This window comes from Eretmochelys imbricata, chromosome 2, assembly GCF_965152235.1.
Source record: "Eretmochelys imbricata isolate rEreImb1 chromosome 2, rEreImb1.hap1, whole genome shotgun sequence".
NCBI classification, from domain to species: Eukaryota; Metazoa; Chordata; order Testudines; family Cheloniidae; genus Eretmochelys; species Eretmochelys imbricata.
In genome coordinates, this window is record NC_135573.1 from 189,992,021 (window position 1) to 190,006,030 (window position 14,010).

Below are 14,010 nucleotides of genomic sequence, written 5' to 3' on the forward strand. Positions count from 1 at the left end.
AGGACCAGTCAGGGCCGTTATGGTTTATCCACAGTATGGCTATAAATATGCTGTTGCCTTGCAGTCTGAAAATGCTAGTCAGTGTGTCGTGCAGGCTGGCCAAAAGTCAGAGGATGGTAAATCTGGGATAGAAAATACATTTTTGGAGAAAATTTAAGAGGGGTATAGAGGGAAATTCAAGATATGAGACTGGATTTGAAACAGGAAGTCTTGGCACCTAGAGAATACAGATGCAAGCCACAGGGAGTTGAGATGGGTCATTGCACAGCCAATAGTTGATTACAATGGTAATCCTATTCGCAGGAGATGCGGTGAGGTGGGACATATAGAAAGGAGGTACATGACTAAAAATACTAATGCTGTGGCTTTAAACAGAAGGTTGCGGATTGGGGGTTGGATCTTGGAGGGACAAGAGAATAGACCTGAACAACACTGGCGGGCAGGCTGCTGCTATAGGAAAATGCCTGTCTGTTTATTTAAGATTAATGGGATAGAAATGTGGGCCTTCCTGGATACCAGGTCACAAGTTACCACATTAGAGCCAACATTTCATAAAATATTAGGCTCAAAATTGTTTGACTACTAAGTACAGGGTGAAGTTGTTACCAGGAAATTGTTTGGCTATCCCATGTGTTGGCTACATGGAAGCTGAAATTAAAAGTGGGACTACGAAATATCCCAATCAGGGGATTTTTGTTAGTGATGTCAACAGTGAAAGCTTACCACCAACAGTCATAGGTATGAATCTACTGCAAGACTGTTATGAGGAGCTGCTGCAGGTACTAAGGATCAGGAGCAGCTCTCCAGTCAAAAAAAGACAGTCTGGCAGAATACGTTTAGACATATAAGAAATTATAATACTTTTTATAATCAATATGGGGAAAGTGAGAATAAAAGAGACGCTTCCCATCAAGCTGCACCCAAATATAGAAACCATTTTAATTTGTAAAACAAAAATGGGTTGACAGGGATATATTGCTTTACCTCGCTGAGGTAAAGAAGGGAATCCTACAATAGTTGCAAAAAAGTTGTAATGGGGAAAGGATTAGTACCAGTTGTGACTCTGAATTATGGGGGCCAGACCTATGACATTATATAGAAGTCAGGTGAGCTGTGCCAGTTATACTAATTCAAAAAAAAAAAAGATGGGAGACTGTGCTTTTGTGTAGGTTCATTGAAAGTTGAACCAGGTCACCCATAAGGCTGCCTATTCCTTATCTAGAACTGAAGATTATGTAGCAGCATTAAAGTCAGCAATTTTTTTTCTACTATTGATTTAGCTAGAGGTACTGGCAAATTCCAGAAGATCAAGAAAAAAAGTGCCTTTGTGACACTCTGGGAGGACGTATTAGGGGAGACTTAGGACTGGAAGAGCTGTCTGTGTCAACCTGCAAAGGTGAGAGCCAGGGTGAGACCTTGTGCTTGTGGGCTAGCTACTCATGTCAGGGATCTGAACCACAGTTGCATGGCACAATACAGGGGAGGCGGGAACAGGACACCTTACGGGTTTAAGTAGTCCCCAAAATATCACACCATCATGTTAATTACTGGTATGTACCAAATAGATAGGCACAGAAGATATCTCTGACCATACCATTTTTTCATACACTTCAAAACCATTGTCAGGTCAATCATCATGCCTTGCTTTATTAAAAGGCAAATTATGTCAAGACACTAATTAGCAGTTTAAGAAACAGCATTGTCTAGTGGGTAGAGTTCTGGAATGGGAATTGGGAGACCTGTGTTCTTTTCCTGGATCTGACATTCTCATACTAAGTGATCTTGGATGGCTTTTCCTTTCTGTATCTCTGTTTCCCTATCTATAAAATGGGGATAGTAATGTGCACCCGTCTTTGCAAGGTGCCGTGAGAACTAAGGATGAAAAACACTATATGAGCTCCAAGTATTACTATTACTGTTTATTATTAAACATATTGGAGGAAGGCTTGGTTTGTTGTTCCTTGGGATGTCATCCACCTTTAAGGGCAAATCCCAGTCACGTTGAAGCAAATGGAAAGTTTGCCACTGACTTTGGACTTAAAACTGCCCTGTCACCAGCACAGGCCTTATGCACACAAACTGCCTAATATTCTTATTTCTCTTTTAAAAATATCATAACATATAATGTTCCTGCAAGCATCTCTAATTTGGCCATTGCTTTATAATGAAAATAAAAAAATCAGGTGGCAACTGCTCATTAGTAAAAAAAACATGCTATTAAAGCAAAATGCCTGGCTGAAAAATGCAGCTGTTTTTTCCCTACGAGCTCAATGGGGATTTTTTTTTTTTTTTTTTTTTTGTATATTGCTTTGTCTGTCTATATTACTGTAAGTTGTTCCTTTATCATTCTAATCTTTCATTCTAAATTACGGCCATGATATTGGCCTAGTCATGTGAAAAGTCTCTTGTTCAAGGCACAGACTGTCAGTTCATGGATGCTGCAGCACTGAATTCAGCCAGTTTGGGCAGCTGGACTCTCTGATACAGGTGTGAACGGAGCCAGCTTCATAAACAATTTCTACACTCCTCCATTGGTGAGCTGCCTTCTTTGCCTGGAATTCAGTAGCTTAGGAAACAGGTGACCCAAGTGAGAGCTAGTAGAGATTTTAATACTCGTTGCTCTGATTCAGTGAAAACAAAGAAAATGTTTTGTGTTGTGTATTTAAATTGCTAGTGAAAGTCAGTGGGCAATTTTGTTTTACTGCTTAGATTATGAAATTGACAGACTGCATTTGAAAGAGTAGTATTAGCAGCTCAAAGCTTTGTCTTTTTGACAGAAACATTAAAGAGAAGGCCAAGAACACAATGTATATTTTGATGTTGTTAAATTTAACTATTAAAGAGAGATGAATTTAGGAAAAGACCAAAATCATTGAAGGGTGAAGATAAACTAGTGTGAAATACGTGTGGAGTATAAAGGTCTGATCTTGCAAACCCTTGCTTATGTAAACAGTTCTAATATGAATAAGGGTTAGAAGAATCAGGCCTAATATGTTGTTGTAGTAGTAGTAAGTGCAATTCAAAGGGGCGCTATAAACCAGTGGTTCCCAAACTTTTTACTTTGCGCACCTCCCCCCAACCCTTGTCTGCACCCCAGGAGTTGGTCTGGGAGTGGGGCTATGGCTCTGGGAAGGGAGGATACGGACAGGGGTAAGGGTGATGAGGCTGGGGGCGGGAATGGGGCTGGCAGCCAGGGCCTGCGGGGCTGGGGCCAGGAGTGAAGCTGGGTGGTGCTCCCTCCCCACCCCCTGTGGGGGCAGGCCCGAGCCCCAGCCACTCCCTCCTCGAATATTCCCCTGCACCCCCCAAAGGGGGCGCACCCCACAGTGTGGGAACCTCTGCTGTAAACAGACATCTACCAGTGGTACAAATGGTAACTTAGATTTTGAAAACTGTAAGAATTTTTAAAAGTACAATTTGTCACTATTTGTGCTCTTCTTTTACTCTTTTCATTACTCTCATCACGGACAATGAAAATCAGTCGTCGGTTTCATTTTTGTATATAGGCATTGCACCGAGGCTCATTGTGCTACGATGTTTGTATTTCTTGTTTCACATGATGTTTTAAAAAAAACATAAACACATTTCCATAGGAATTGGGTTTTATAAAGGTTTGTTTTTATAAAATTAAAATTTTGAGCCAGATTTGAGTTGTGTCCCTTTAGCAAGAGCCCTAGGGTCTTTATATCAGTGAGAGCCCAGTAATAACTTTGCCAGTAAATTTCTGACTGCTGGAAATATTTAAAGTTGCACTATTTCAAAATAATAATAATATGTTGCTCTCAAATCACCTATCTGAGGATCTCAGAATTCATTATAACCTTAATTTAGCTACATAATAAGACCGTGAGATAAGGTCACAGGATGTCCAAGGTCAAAAAGTGAGTCAGATCTCTACGCTAATTCTCTCTAATATGGACATTCCGTTTTCATATTCAATATGGTAAGTGTATGTTTATTGAAAGAAGTCACCCATATTGTTGCCTCAAGAAAGCTACCTGTCTTTAAAATCTTCAGCACAGGCTTGAATGTTCTCCATCTGTAACATAAGGCGTGCATTTTCGAGGACTGCATCACCCACCTAGAATAATGACACAACAGAGTTAGAACAATTAAGTATATTAAATATGTGTATATTGCAAGAATATACATAATTTTAGATTCTGAAAGTAATTTAACCTTTGGCCTAGAGCTACTCAAATTATTCCATGGGCCTGACACCTATTTGTTCACAAATTATCCACAAATAAGGTGTAATTTTTCTTAATTTCTTCATTGTTCACAATTGTTCAACAGCTAGTTGTGTAAACAAATTGTAGCTTCTCGTTTGCAAACTGGTCACTGTGGGTGAAGTTCACTGCTGTGCAGAGGACCCAGCACAAGGCCTATGCATAACTTAAGTGCTACTTAAATCCAATGTAGAAGGTATAAGTAGGACACAAGTGGTATATGGACCTTGTGTTGGGCCCTCTGCACAGTAGTGAATTTCACCCAGTGAATATTTGCTGTTCATGCCTAAATCCTATAATGTTTCAGTTCCCTAATTGTGTGGCATGGCTTCATAAACAGGATTCTTTTTCTCTTTTCACACAGTCTATCCATGAAGATCTGTGACTGTTAGACAAACCTACTTTATGGCCGGAAAGAGCTTTTCAAACTGGCCAAGAGAGTAATTGCAGTACAAATCCTTCTTTTGGCTATGAATTAATGTTTTGATTTCCACATGTTCTTTGTGAATAAAAACAACCAAATGTTTGCAGATAAAAGGGGTTGTGAATTCCACAAAAGAGCTCAGTTCTGCCACGCTGACTTACATAGAGTAGTACCTTACTCTGCAAATATTTTTGATATATGGCAAGAAACTACTCAACGTGAGCAAGAGAGGCACAAATATCCCTAAGTGAACTGGCAGGTGTAATTCTCAAGAATGCTCAAAAATACTTTGTTGTTCTACTCACCCAGTGCTACTTATGGAAGACAGAATTAAAAATAAATCCAGAATGAGTCTTTAGCTTTGCTTTTAATGAAAAATAAATATGCCTGCAAACAAATGACTATAATAACTCTCTAACTTTTGCATAATATTTAGAGTATGCTACATAAGTTTGAGCTGAATTAAAATACTCTAAATTCTGGACATTTTTGTTACCATAGAGTTGAGTGTTATAAATGTCGGGGGTTTCTCTATAGCATCCAACTAAATGCAATGAATGTGGGTGGGACTTGATAGGCAATTAAATCAGATGTTAATGCTCAGGAGTTCTTACACACCAGCTAACACATATCCTCTGGGTAGGTGTTTTATTACCCATATCCTAAAACATTTTAGAAACTCATAACATTTGAGTTAATGAAAAACAAACTTTAGGCATGACCAAAAGGTGATGTGCAGAAGCTAGATAAATAAGCAGCTGGAGAATAAACTATCCTGCACCGTTCCCTGGGCTAACACATTCAAACTTTGAAAAATCCACAATGTAATGTTAATTCCATCAAAATGCAAAACACTTTTAGATTACAAAATTAGTCACTGGAGACTAAAGTTGATCTACTTACTTACCCATTTTTCTGGTCATAGGATTTAGGTGGGAATTGTGGGAAAGTGGCTGAAGCATGTGAGTAGGGGCTGCTCCTGACCACTATACAGTTAAGCACCTTAAACCCCACTCACATCCTCCATCACCACTCAACCCCTTGTCTTCCCTTCCCTACTCTTCAGCAATCTAGCCTCACTTCCACAGGCCTTACACCCTTCCCTCTAAACAGTCAATCTGTCTACATGAATGAGCAGTTCACGGAAGACGTGGCAGAGTGGCAAGAAAAATCTCAGGGGTTTGGTGACATGCTTTTTCACCTCTCTCTGGCAGCAGCTGGAGTCTCTGTCTCCCCTCCCAGAACTCAGGCTCCACTTCTGAAAGGGGAGGGGGAGATGGAGGGACACAGGGCAGCAGTGTGAAGGAAGGGTCTACCACATACAGACAAATGCCCTAGGGAGTCCTATTACACTGTCTGTGATCCAGGGGGTGAATAAGGAGCAGAGCTCAGCCTAGCCTGTTTCTCACTACTAGTGCTGCATCTTTGGCAAGAGCTTGAATTTCTCCCCATCTGGGACCCTACTCTGTCATATACCATCATGCTTTGGGGGGTTGTTTTTCATTTTAAGAATTTTGGACTACATTTTAATTACGTTTGAATTTTGATTGTAGCCATAAGACACAGATAAATACTGCAAAACATTTTTCTTGAATTTTAAATGAATTAATGTTTTCCTTATGGGAGTCCTTTTATGTTTTGCTTTCTGCAGACGGCCCTGCAATCAAATTTTCATTGCAACGTTGCATGCACAGATTTTTTCAGAAATCAGTTTTTTTCTTACTCATCCAGTCTACATGGTTAAAATAATTTGTCAAGTATTTTAGAAAAAGGAATAAATTTGAGGAAATTGGGCGCATTGCCCAGCCAAAACAAGACTGCATTCATCAAATTATGCGTTGCAAGTTATTTACTACACTCTATTAATCACCAAAACATAAGCAGCCAAATTGAAACCTAGTGTAAGATGGTGAAAATCCTTTGACTCCAGTGAAATTGCACCTGTTTATGTCAGGTGTGAATGTGGCCCAGAAAATGCAAAATGAAGGCTCTCACCCTATTTATAACACTCAGCATTCTGCCTTGCCACTCTGAAGAGCATAAACCAAGAAGTGTCAACTTTTGTTTAGAAGCACTGGCTAAATTCAATAGGTCAAATTCTGGCCACAGTTAAACCCATGCAATCCATTGATTTCAATGGCAGTGAGGTAAAACTTCAGTGGAGTTGCAAATGAAAGCAAAATTTGACCTGAAATATCTAGTCGTTTTGCTTTAGTTATCCACCTGAACATGGGTTCAAACTCTGCAGAGTCCACAAATGAAATATGCTTGGTGGTCTTATCCAAGGCCCTGATCCTCAAAGGTATGTAGGCATCTAACTCCCATTGATTTCAGTGGAAGTTAGGAGCGTAAATAACTTTGACCATCTGGGCCCAAGTTCCTAAAGAATGTTTGCACACATGAAAAAGCCACTTCTCTGTGTGGCATGGGTATCAGTCTGCTCTTAGGAAGAGGCTGATCCAAGTCTTTCCATTGACTACAAAAGAAGTTGGAAAGTTGGATCAGGCACTAAAATAGCAATGGTGTTGCAGGTCAGGAGTGAGGAGCAGGTGCACATCTGTATGGGGAACCTTGCACAATTATGATTTTAAGTTTCTGACTCTCATATGTATCAAATTCATCCAAAAATAATAATAAAGAAATCACTGGTATTTTACCAAAAATGCAGTTCTGAATCTGCTATCATGTGAAACCTCTTTCCACTAGTAACAGCAGTATAAGTGAAACATCACTGCTTTTTTCTTTTTGAAAGAGTTCCTTTTAAAGGGCCTGATCCAAAACTGATTGTAGTCAATGGAAAGACTCCCATTGTCTTCAGTGGGCTTTGGGTAAGGCCCATAACGGCTACTGACTTAGTGTATGTTCCTGCTCCATGTTGCTCTAGGCATTGCCATTTACTTCAGAAGAAATGGGATTTGGTCCATAGCGACAGCTGGGCCAATTAGCCTCCTGTACCAGAAAAAGGATTGTCCAGTGCTTTTGGATTTGGTTAGAGTGGAATCTTTATTGGATCTCATGGATGTAATACAACAAAGCGCTTCAGCTTTGTATATGTTGTAAAATGTCAATGGATTGCTGTCTATCCACCCTCTTGGAAAATCAGTCTATCTAAAAATGAATAAATAAAAATATATGTATTTACACTAACCATGTACCCTGAGTAATGGAAACAAACCTGAATAATGGTGTTTTTATTATTCACATCAAATACTATTATGTTTTTGTACTTTAATCAGTTCAGTTCAAAATGAAACAAGGCCTCCTGATGTGTGGGTAAAATAGTATAACATACAATGGACGCCACAGAGGGGAGTAATTGGTGATTTTCAGCTGGCTGGCTTTATATGTCTTCACTGTGACAAATTGATCCCTGGTATAGCCCATTGGTTTCAATTAAGTTACATATGGCACATTATCTGTTCTAATTATTTTAAGAATAATAACATACATTAGCAGTAGTACTATCTCAGTTTTACTGAGACACTTAGTCTAACTTTTACATGGCCTACAGATGGCAACTGGAGATACCTTTAACCTCAGGGTCCAGGCTGTCTTAAATTTTGGTAGTGTTCAAACTTTGAATCCAAAATGTTTCAAATTCTGAATTCAGATCTGAATTTTGTGGTTTGAGCCCATTGCTAATAGGAACATCTGTAGGGTCTGATGTTCAGAGGTATAGAACACCCACAACTCCAACTGAAGTCAACGAGTGCTGTGTCTTTCAGCACCTCTCAAAATCAGACCCATACTGTTAAAAACTGGAGAGTAGAACTGAGAAGAAATGTATATGGATAACTTATGGAGAAACTTGGAACACTGAAAATATCATCTCTCTCTGTCGTATTTAGATTAGCTGTGAAAAGAGTATAAAAAGGTTACTCTTCTATAGACTAATAAGAAATGATGAAAGACTTCCATCTAGTGGCTTTTTTGTTCGATTTCATTCTTCTACTAGCATCAGGAGTTGAATACAAAAATTAATATTAATGAGAAATGATCATCTTTGCAATTTGTAATCCTCATCACCACTACATTGATTACAATGGGTGATGCAGCAGTTTAGGAAATGTCCTTATCTATATTCATTTAAAATGACAAGGCTCATGGGGGAGTAAGTAACATCAGTTAGATATTGCTTCCTCTGTTTGTAAAATTAGACTATTTTTTTGCCACACAGGAGTGCTGTGAACCTTAATTCTTTAATGTTTGTAGTGCATTTTAATTTCCTAAGATAGAAAGTGCTATAAAATACAAAATTGTATAATTAATAATCCTTCTGAGTCACATAATATATTTCTGTATTCATATTTTGTAATAACTTTGTAATTTACCCTTTGAACATATGCTTTTAATTCTTAGACTAATGCCACAGCGCAATTTTTCCACTAGTTTTATTGTGAATTCCTAGATGTATTACATTTAGTTTTTAATTTATTTTCCCAATATTCATAGGAAATACGATTTGCAACAGTGGATCAAACTATTGGTCCATCTAGTATCCTGTCTCTGGCAGTGGCCATTACCTGATGCTTCAAAAGGAGGTACACCTTCCACTCCTGGTAATGCATTTTGTAAATTGTACTACATTGGTCCCTGGGGGAGAATTCTCTCAAGATGATTGACGATTTCCTGATTGCTAATAGTTAGAGATTGGCTTAAACCCTGAAGCATGAGGTTTAATATATCTTCCAAAATGTTTGCTCTCATTGATTATGATAGCTTTGTATATTCTCATTATTTATAAAAATATACAATTCCTTTTTGCTAAGTTCTTAGCCTCAACAGTGTCCTGTGTCAGTATGACAACGATTAGACAGCCTCTTCCAGCTGCACAGTAGCACCCTCCCCATGGCCCTAGCGTTGCCAGGTGGTCTGGTTTTTGACTGGAACACCTGGTCAAAAAGGGACCCTGGCAGCTCCGCTCAGCACTGCTGACCAGGCTGTTAAAAGTCTGGTTGGCGTGGGGCTGGCAGGCTCTCTACCTGGCTTCATGCGGCTCCCCAGAAGGGGCAACATATCCCTCAGCTCCTAGGTGGAGGGATAGCCAGGGAGGCTCCGTGTGCTGCCCCTGCCCCAAGTGCCGGCTTCACAGCTCCTGTTAGTTGGGAACCATGGCCAATTGGGAGTGGCGGGGGTGGAGCCTGGGGGCAGAGGCCACTGGCAGCCCCTGCGCCTAGGAGCCGAGGGCCATGTTGCCGCTTCCAGGGAGCCACCCGAAGTAAGCGCTGCCCAGAGCCTGCACCACTCACCCTCCCCACACACGTCCCAACCCCCTGCTCCAGCCCTGAGCCCCCTCCTGCACTCCGAACCCCTCGGTCCCACCCCCAAGCTCGGACCCCCCATTCCCACCCAGAGCCCGCTGGACCCTCATCCCCTACCACACCTAGAACCCCCTCTTGCACTCTGAATCCCTCATTCCCTCCCTCTAGAGCTCCCACCCCCCAGCTGGAGCCCTCACCCCCTCCCATACCCTGAACTCCTGCCCCAGCCTGGTGAATATGAGTGAGTGAGGGTGAGGGAGAGCGAGCGTCAGAGGGAGGGGGATGGAGTGAGCGGGGGCAGGACCTCGGAGAAGGAATGGAGCAGGTGGGGGACAAGGGTGTTTGGTTTTGCGTGATTAGAAAGTTGGCAAGCCTACACGGCCCCCGACTTAAACCAGAAAGCCAGCTCTCAGTTCTGCTTCCTACAGCACAGCTCTAGAGTCAGCTGCAAGGTAGGCAGAACCGTGAGCAGAGTGGCTGTAGCTGAAAGAGAAAGCTATCAGAAGCTAAGGAAAAGGACCACAGTGAAGCTGGAAGAGGAGCCTGTGCCACTGCAGGCTAATAAAGTAGATTAGTCTCTGGGGGCAGAAGGGGATTAAATATGCCAGTAAGGGAAGAATAGAAAGAGGGCACTATAAACTGAAAGAGAGGTGCAGAAAGGGAATTTGAGAATCCAGGAGGGATCTCCCAGAATGTGCATGTTAGCCACTATCAGCCAATTTTGGGCAGTCGGGATGATTCCCTGCTTGCCTCCATTCCACCAGAGCCTTGCGGGGAAGGAGAGAAATCGGTTTCTCACTTCCTTGCAGATCTTGGGGCAGTGTCTGATGCTATTAAGACAAGCAACAGCAGCAGCTACTGCCTGTCCTACGCCCTCCTGCTGCTGCTGCTAGCAGACTAGGTAATTCTGCTGGAAGAGGGACTTTCCCCTTGGAAAGGAGGGGGGCTTCAGGCTCAAGGGAATCTCAAAAGCAGCAAAATTTAATTCTTTTTCTAACTCACCTGAGGTTATTATAGCATTCACCACGACTTTCCTTTTTAAGGAAAGTGCAGTTGGTGGCTCTTTAAAATAGGGTGACCAGATAGCAAGGGTGAAAAATCGGGACGGGGTGGGGGAGTAATAGGCACCTATATAAGACAAACCCCCAAATATCGTGACTTTTCCTGTAAAATCGGGACATCTGGTAACCCTACTTTAAAGGCCTGGAGGGAAACTGTCCGTTTACTGTGGCAGTTTTACAGTTTTATCTGGGTAGCACTGTACGGTATGCAGTGGTTCACATGACACATTGGAGGGGTTGCATTTATTAAAAGTGCTCTGTCTTTTTTTATTAGTATATGTACCAGGTGATGCAGTGGATGTCATCTTTACCCCATTTTACTGAACAACAGTATAAATGGATGTGCAAAATCTGTATTAGCTGTTGTACTAATGTAGTGGTAATTTATGTACTGACCTTTAAAAATATTTCTTTTTATACTAGTTAATGTGATTTGAGGCCCAATCCTATTAGCACTCAGTATGTAGAATTCCTACTGAAGTTAATGGGAGTTCTGCATGTGGCGTGCTTACAAAGATCAGACACTCTGGAGCCAATCTAACTGCTATGAAAGTCAGTGGGGATATGGGTGTTACACTGGGGTTTTAATGCTTCTTAGCTGTGAATCTTCTATTGTTCAAATTGATATCCTTTTCTGAAGTTGTGTGCCACATATGCAGAACTCGGAGGCGTCCAGTGTTAAAACAGAAGGGAATCTTGGCTTCAGGGATCTTCACAGAAACACATTCCCTATTTTATTGGTATGAAATGCAACATTTGAGTGTAAATGGGTGAATTAGTTTTACAATTATTCCTCTCAAGCACGTTGTGCTTTTTTCTTTTCTTTTTTAAACTGAGAAGAGTAAATGGAGCTCATAATGAGATTTGACTTTAACATTGGGCACTTACGTATAGGAAATCAGAAAAATAAAGCACTAAGTTTTCCAAGTGTTATGGAGCAACATGTAAGTAAGGGTGCTAATCATACATACTCATTTAACATATTAAAGAATGTCGAACAAATTGTTCCAATTAGTTATGCAGTAGATTTCATTATCAAGTGGCCATTGGGAAAAAATGCACATATGCTAAGTAACAAAGCTGTGGCATGCTGCCTTATTTAGCTCAATTGTTCATGCACATTCTGAGGTTTTATGTAAAAATCTGTCTAATATGTCATGTTCCTGTAATTTAAAGAAAAATTAAATATTAGGACAAACTTGAAAAACTAAAACTTATTCAGTCCAAAAACTATTAACCTATTAACTGTGGCACTAAGCTGCTAGAGGCCTCCTACTGTTGGTACAGAAATCACAAACCTTTTTTAAATGACATGAAAATCAGTTACCATGGAAATGACTGTGGTAGCAAAAATTCACCTTTATGATTCCATTAAAAGAGCAGGTAGGAAGAGTAAATGGAAACTGTCAAAGAGAGGAGTAATTTAAACATAAATGACAGATAATGATCCAATAAAATTAAAAACATAAAATTAAAAATGGGTTTGTTTTCAAAATATGTCCAAGTTTTCACTAGTGTGAATACCCTTTTTGAAATATTTGGTATGTGGTATGGTTTACAGGGACAAACCATCCCGATGAGTCGAAAGAATAGTAAATATAGCAGGCGACCAGCTTGGCTTAATGGTGAAATCCTAGCGGATCTTAAACATAAAAAAGAAGCTTACAAGAAGTGGAAGGTTGGACATATGACCAGGGAAGAGTATAAAAATATTGCTCGGGCATGTAGGAATGATATCAGGAGGGCCAAATTGCACCTGGAGCTGCAGCTAGCAAGAGATGTCAAGAGTAACAAGATGGGTTTTTTCAGGTACGTTGGCAACAAGAAGAAAGCCAAGGAAAGTGTGGGCCCCTTACTGAATGAGGGAGGCAACCTAGTGACAGAGGATGTGGAAAAAGCTAATGTACTCAATGCTTTTTTTGCCTCTGTCTAACAAGGTCAGCTTCCAGACTGCTGCGCTGGGCATCACAAAATGGGGAAGAGATGGCCAGCCCTCTGTGGAGATAGAGGTGGTTAGGGACTATTTAGAAAAGCTGGACGTGCACAAGTCCATGGGGCCGGACGAGTTGCATCCGAGAGTGCTGAAGGAATTGGCGGCTGTGATTGCTGAGCCATTGGCCGTTAACTTTGAAAACTCGTGGCGAACGGGGGAAGTCCCGGATGACTGGAAAAAGGCTAATGTAGTGCCCATCTTTAAAAAAGGGAAGAAGGAGGATCCTGGGAACTACAGGCCAGTCAGCCTCACCTCAGTCCCTGGAAAAATCATGGAGCAGGTCCTCAGAGAATCAATCCTGAAGCACTTGCATGAGAGGAAAGTGATCAGGAACAGCCAGCATGGATTCACCAAGGGAAGGTCATGCCTGACTAATCTAATCGCCTTTTATGATGAGATTACTAGTTCTGTGGATGAAGGGAAAGCAGTGGATGTATTGTTTCTTGACTTTAGCAAAGCTTTGACACGGTATTCTTGTCAGCAAGTTAAGGAAGTATGGGCTGGATGAATGCACTATAAGGTGGGTAGAAAGCTGGCTAGATTGTCGGGCTTAATGGGCAGTGATCAATGGCTCCATGTCTAGTTGGCAGCTGGTGTCAAGTGGAGTGCCCCAGGGGTTGGTCCTGGGGCCGGTTTTGTTCAATATCTTCATAAATGATCTGGAGGATGGTGTAGATTGCACTCTCAGCAAATTTGCGGATGATACTAAACTGGGAGAAGTGGTAGATACGCTGGAGGGGAGGGATAGGATACAGAAGGACCTAGACAAATTGGAGGATTGGGCCAAAAGAAATCTGATGAGGTTCAATAAGGATAAGTGCAGGGTCCTGCACTTAGGACGGAAGAATCCAATGCACCGCTACAGACTAGGAGCCGAATGGCTAGGCAGCAGTTCTGTGGAAAAGGACCTAGGGGTGACAGTGGATGAGAAGCTGGATATGAGTCAGCAGTGTGCCCTTGTTGCCAAGAAGGCCAATGGCATTTTGGGATGTATAAATAGGAGTATAGCGAGCAGATTGAGGGACGTGATCGTTCCCCTCTA

At 41.3% G+C, this 14,010-nt stretch overlaps 1 protein-coding gene and 1 long non-coding RNA gene across 2 annotated transcripts in view; one reads left to right on the forward strand and one right to left on the reverse strand.

Moving 5' to 3' along the window:
• The window catches only part of LOC144261515 (uncharacterized), a 93,592-nt gene that overhangs the window by 34,385 nt on the left and 45,197 nt on the right, over window positions 1-14,010 (forward strand). The window lies entirely within an intron of this gene.
• BFSP2 (beaded filament structural protein 2) overlaps window positions 1-14,010 on the reverse strand; it is a 37,008-nt gene that overhangs the window by 18,619 nt on the left and 4,379 nt on the right. Inside the window, exon 2 of the mRNA XM_077810101.1 lies at window positions 3,999-4,081. Coding sequence (XP_077666227.1) covers window positions 3,999-4,081 — 83 coding nt within the window. The remainder of the gene's footprint in view (window positions 1-3,998; window positions 4,082-14,010) is intronic.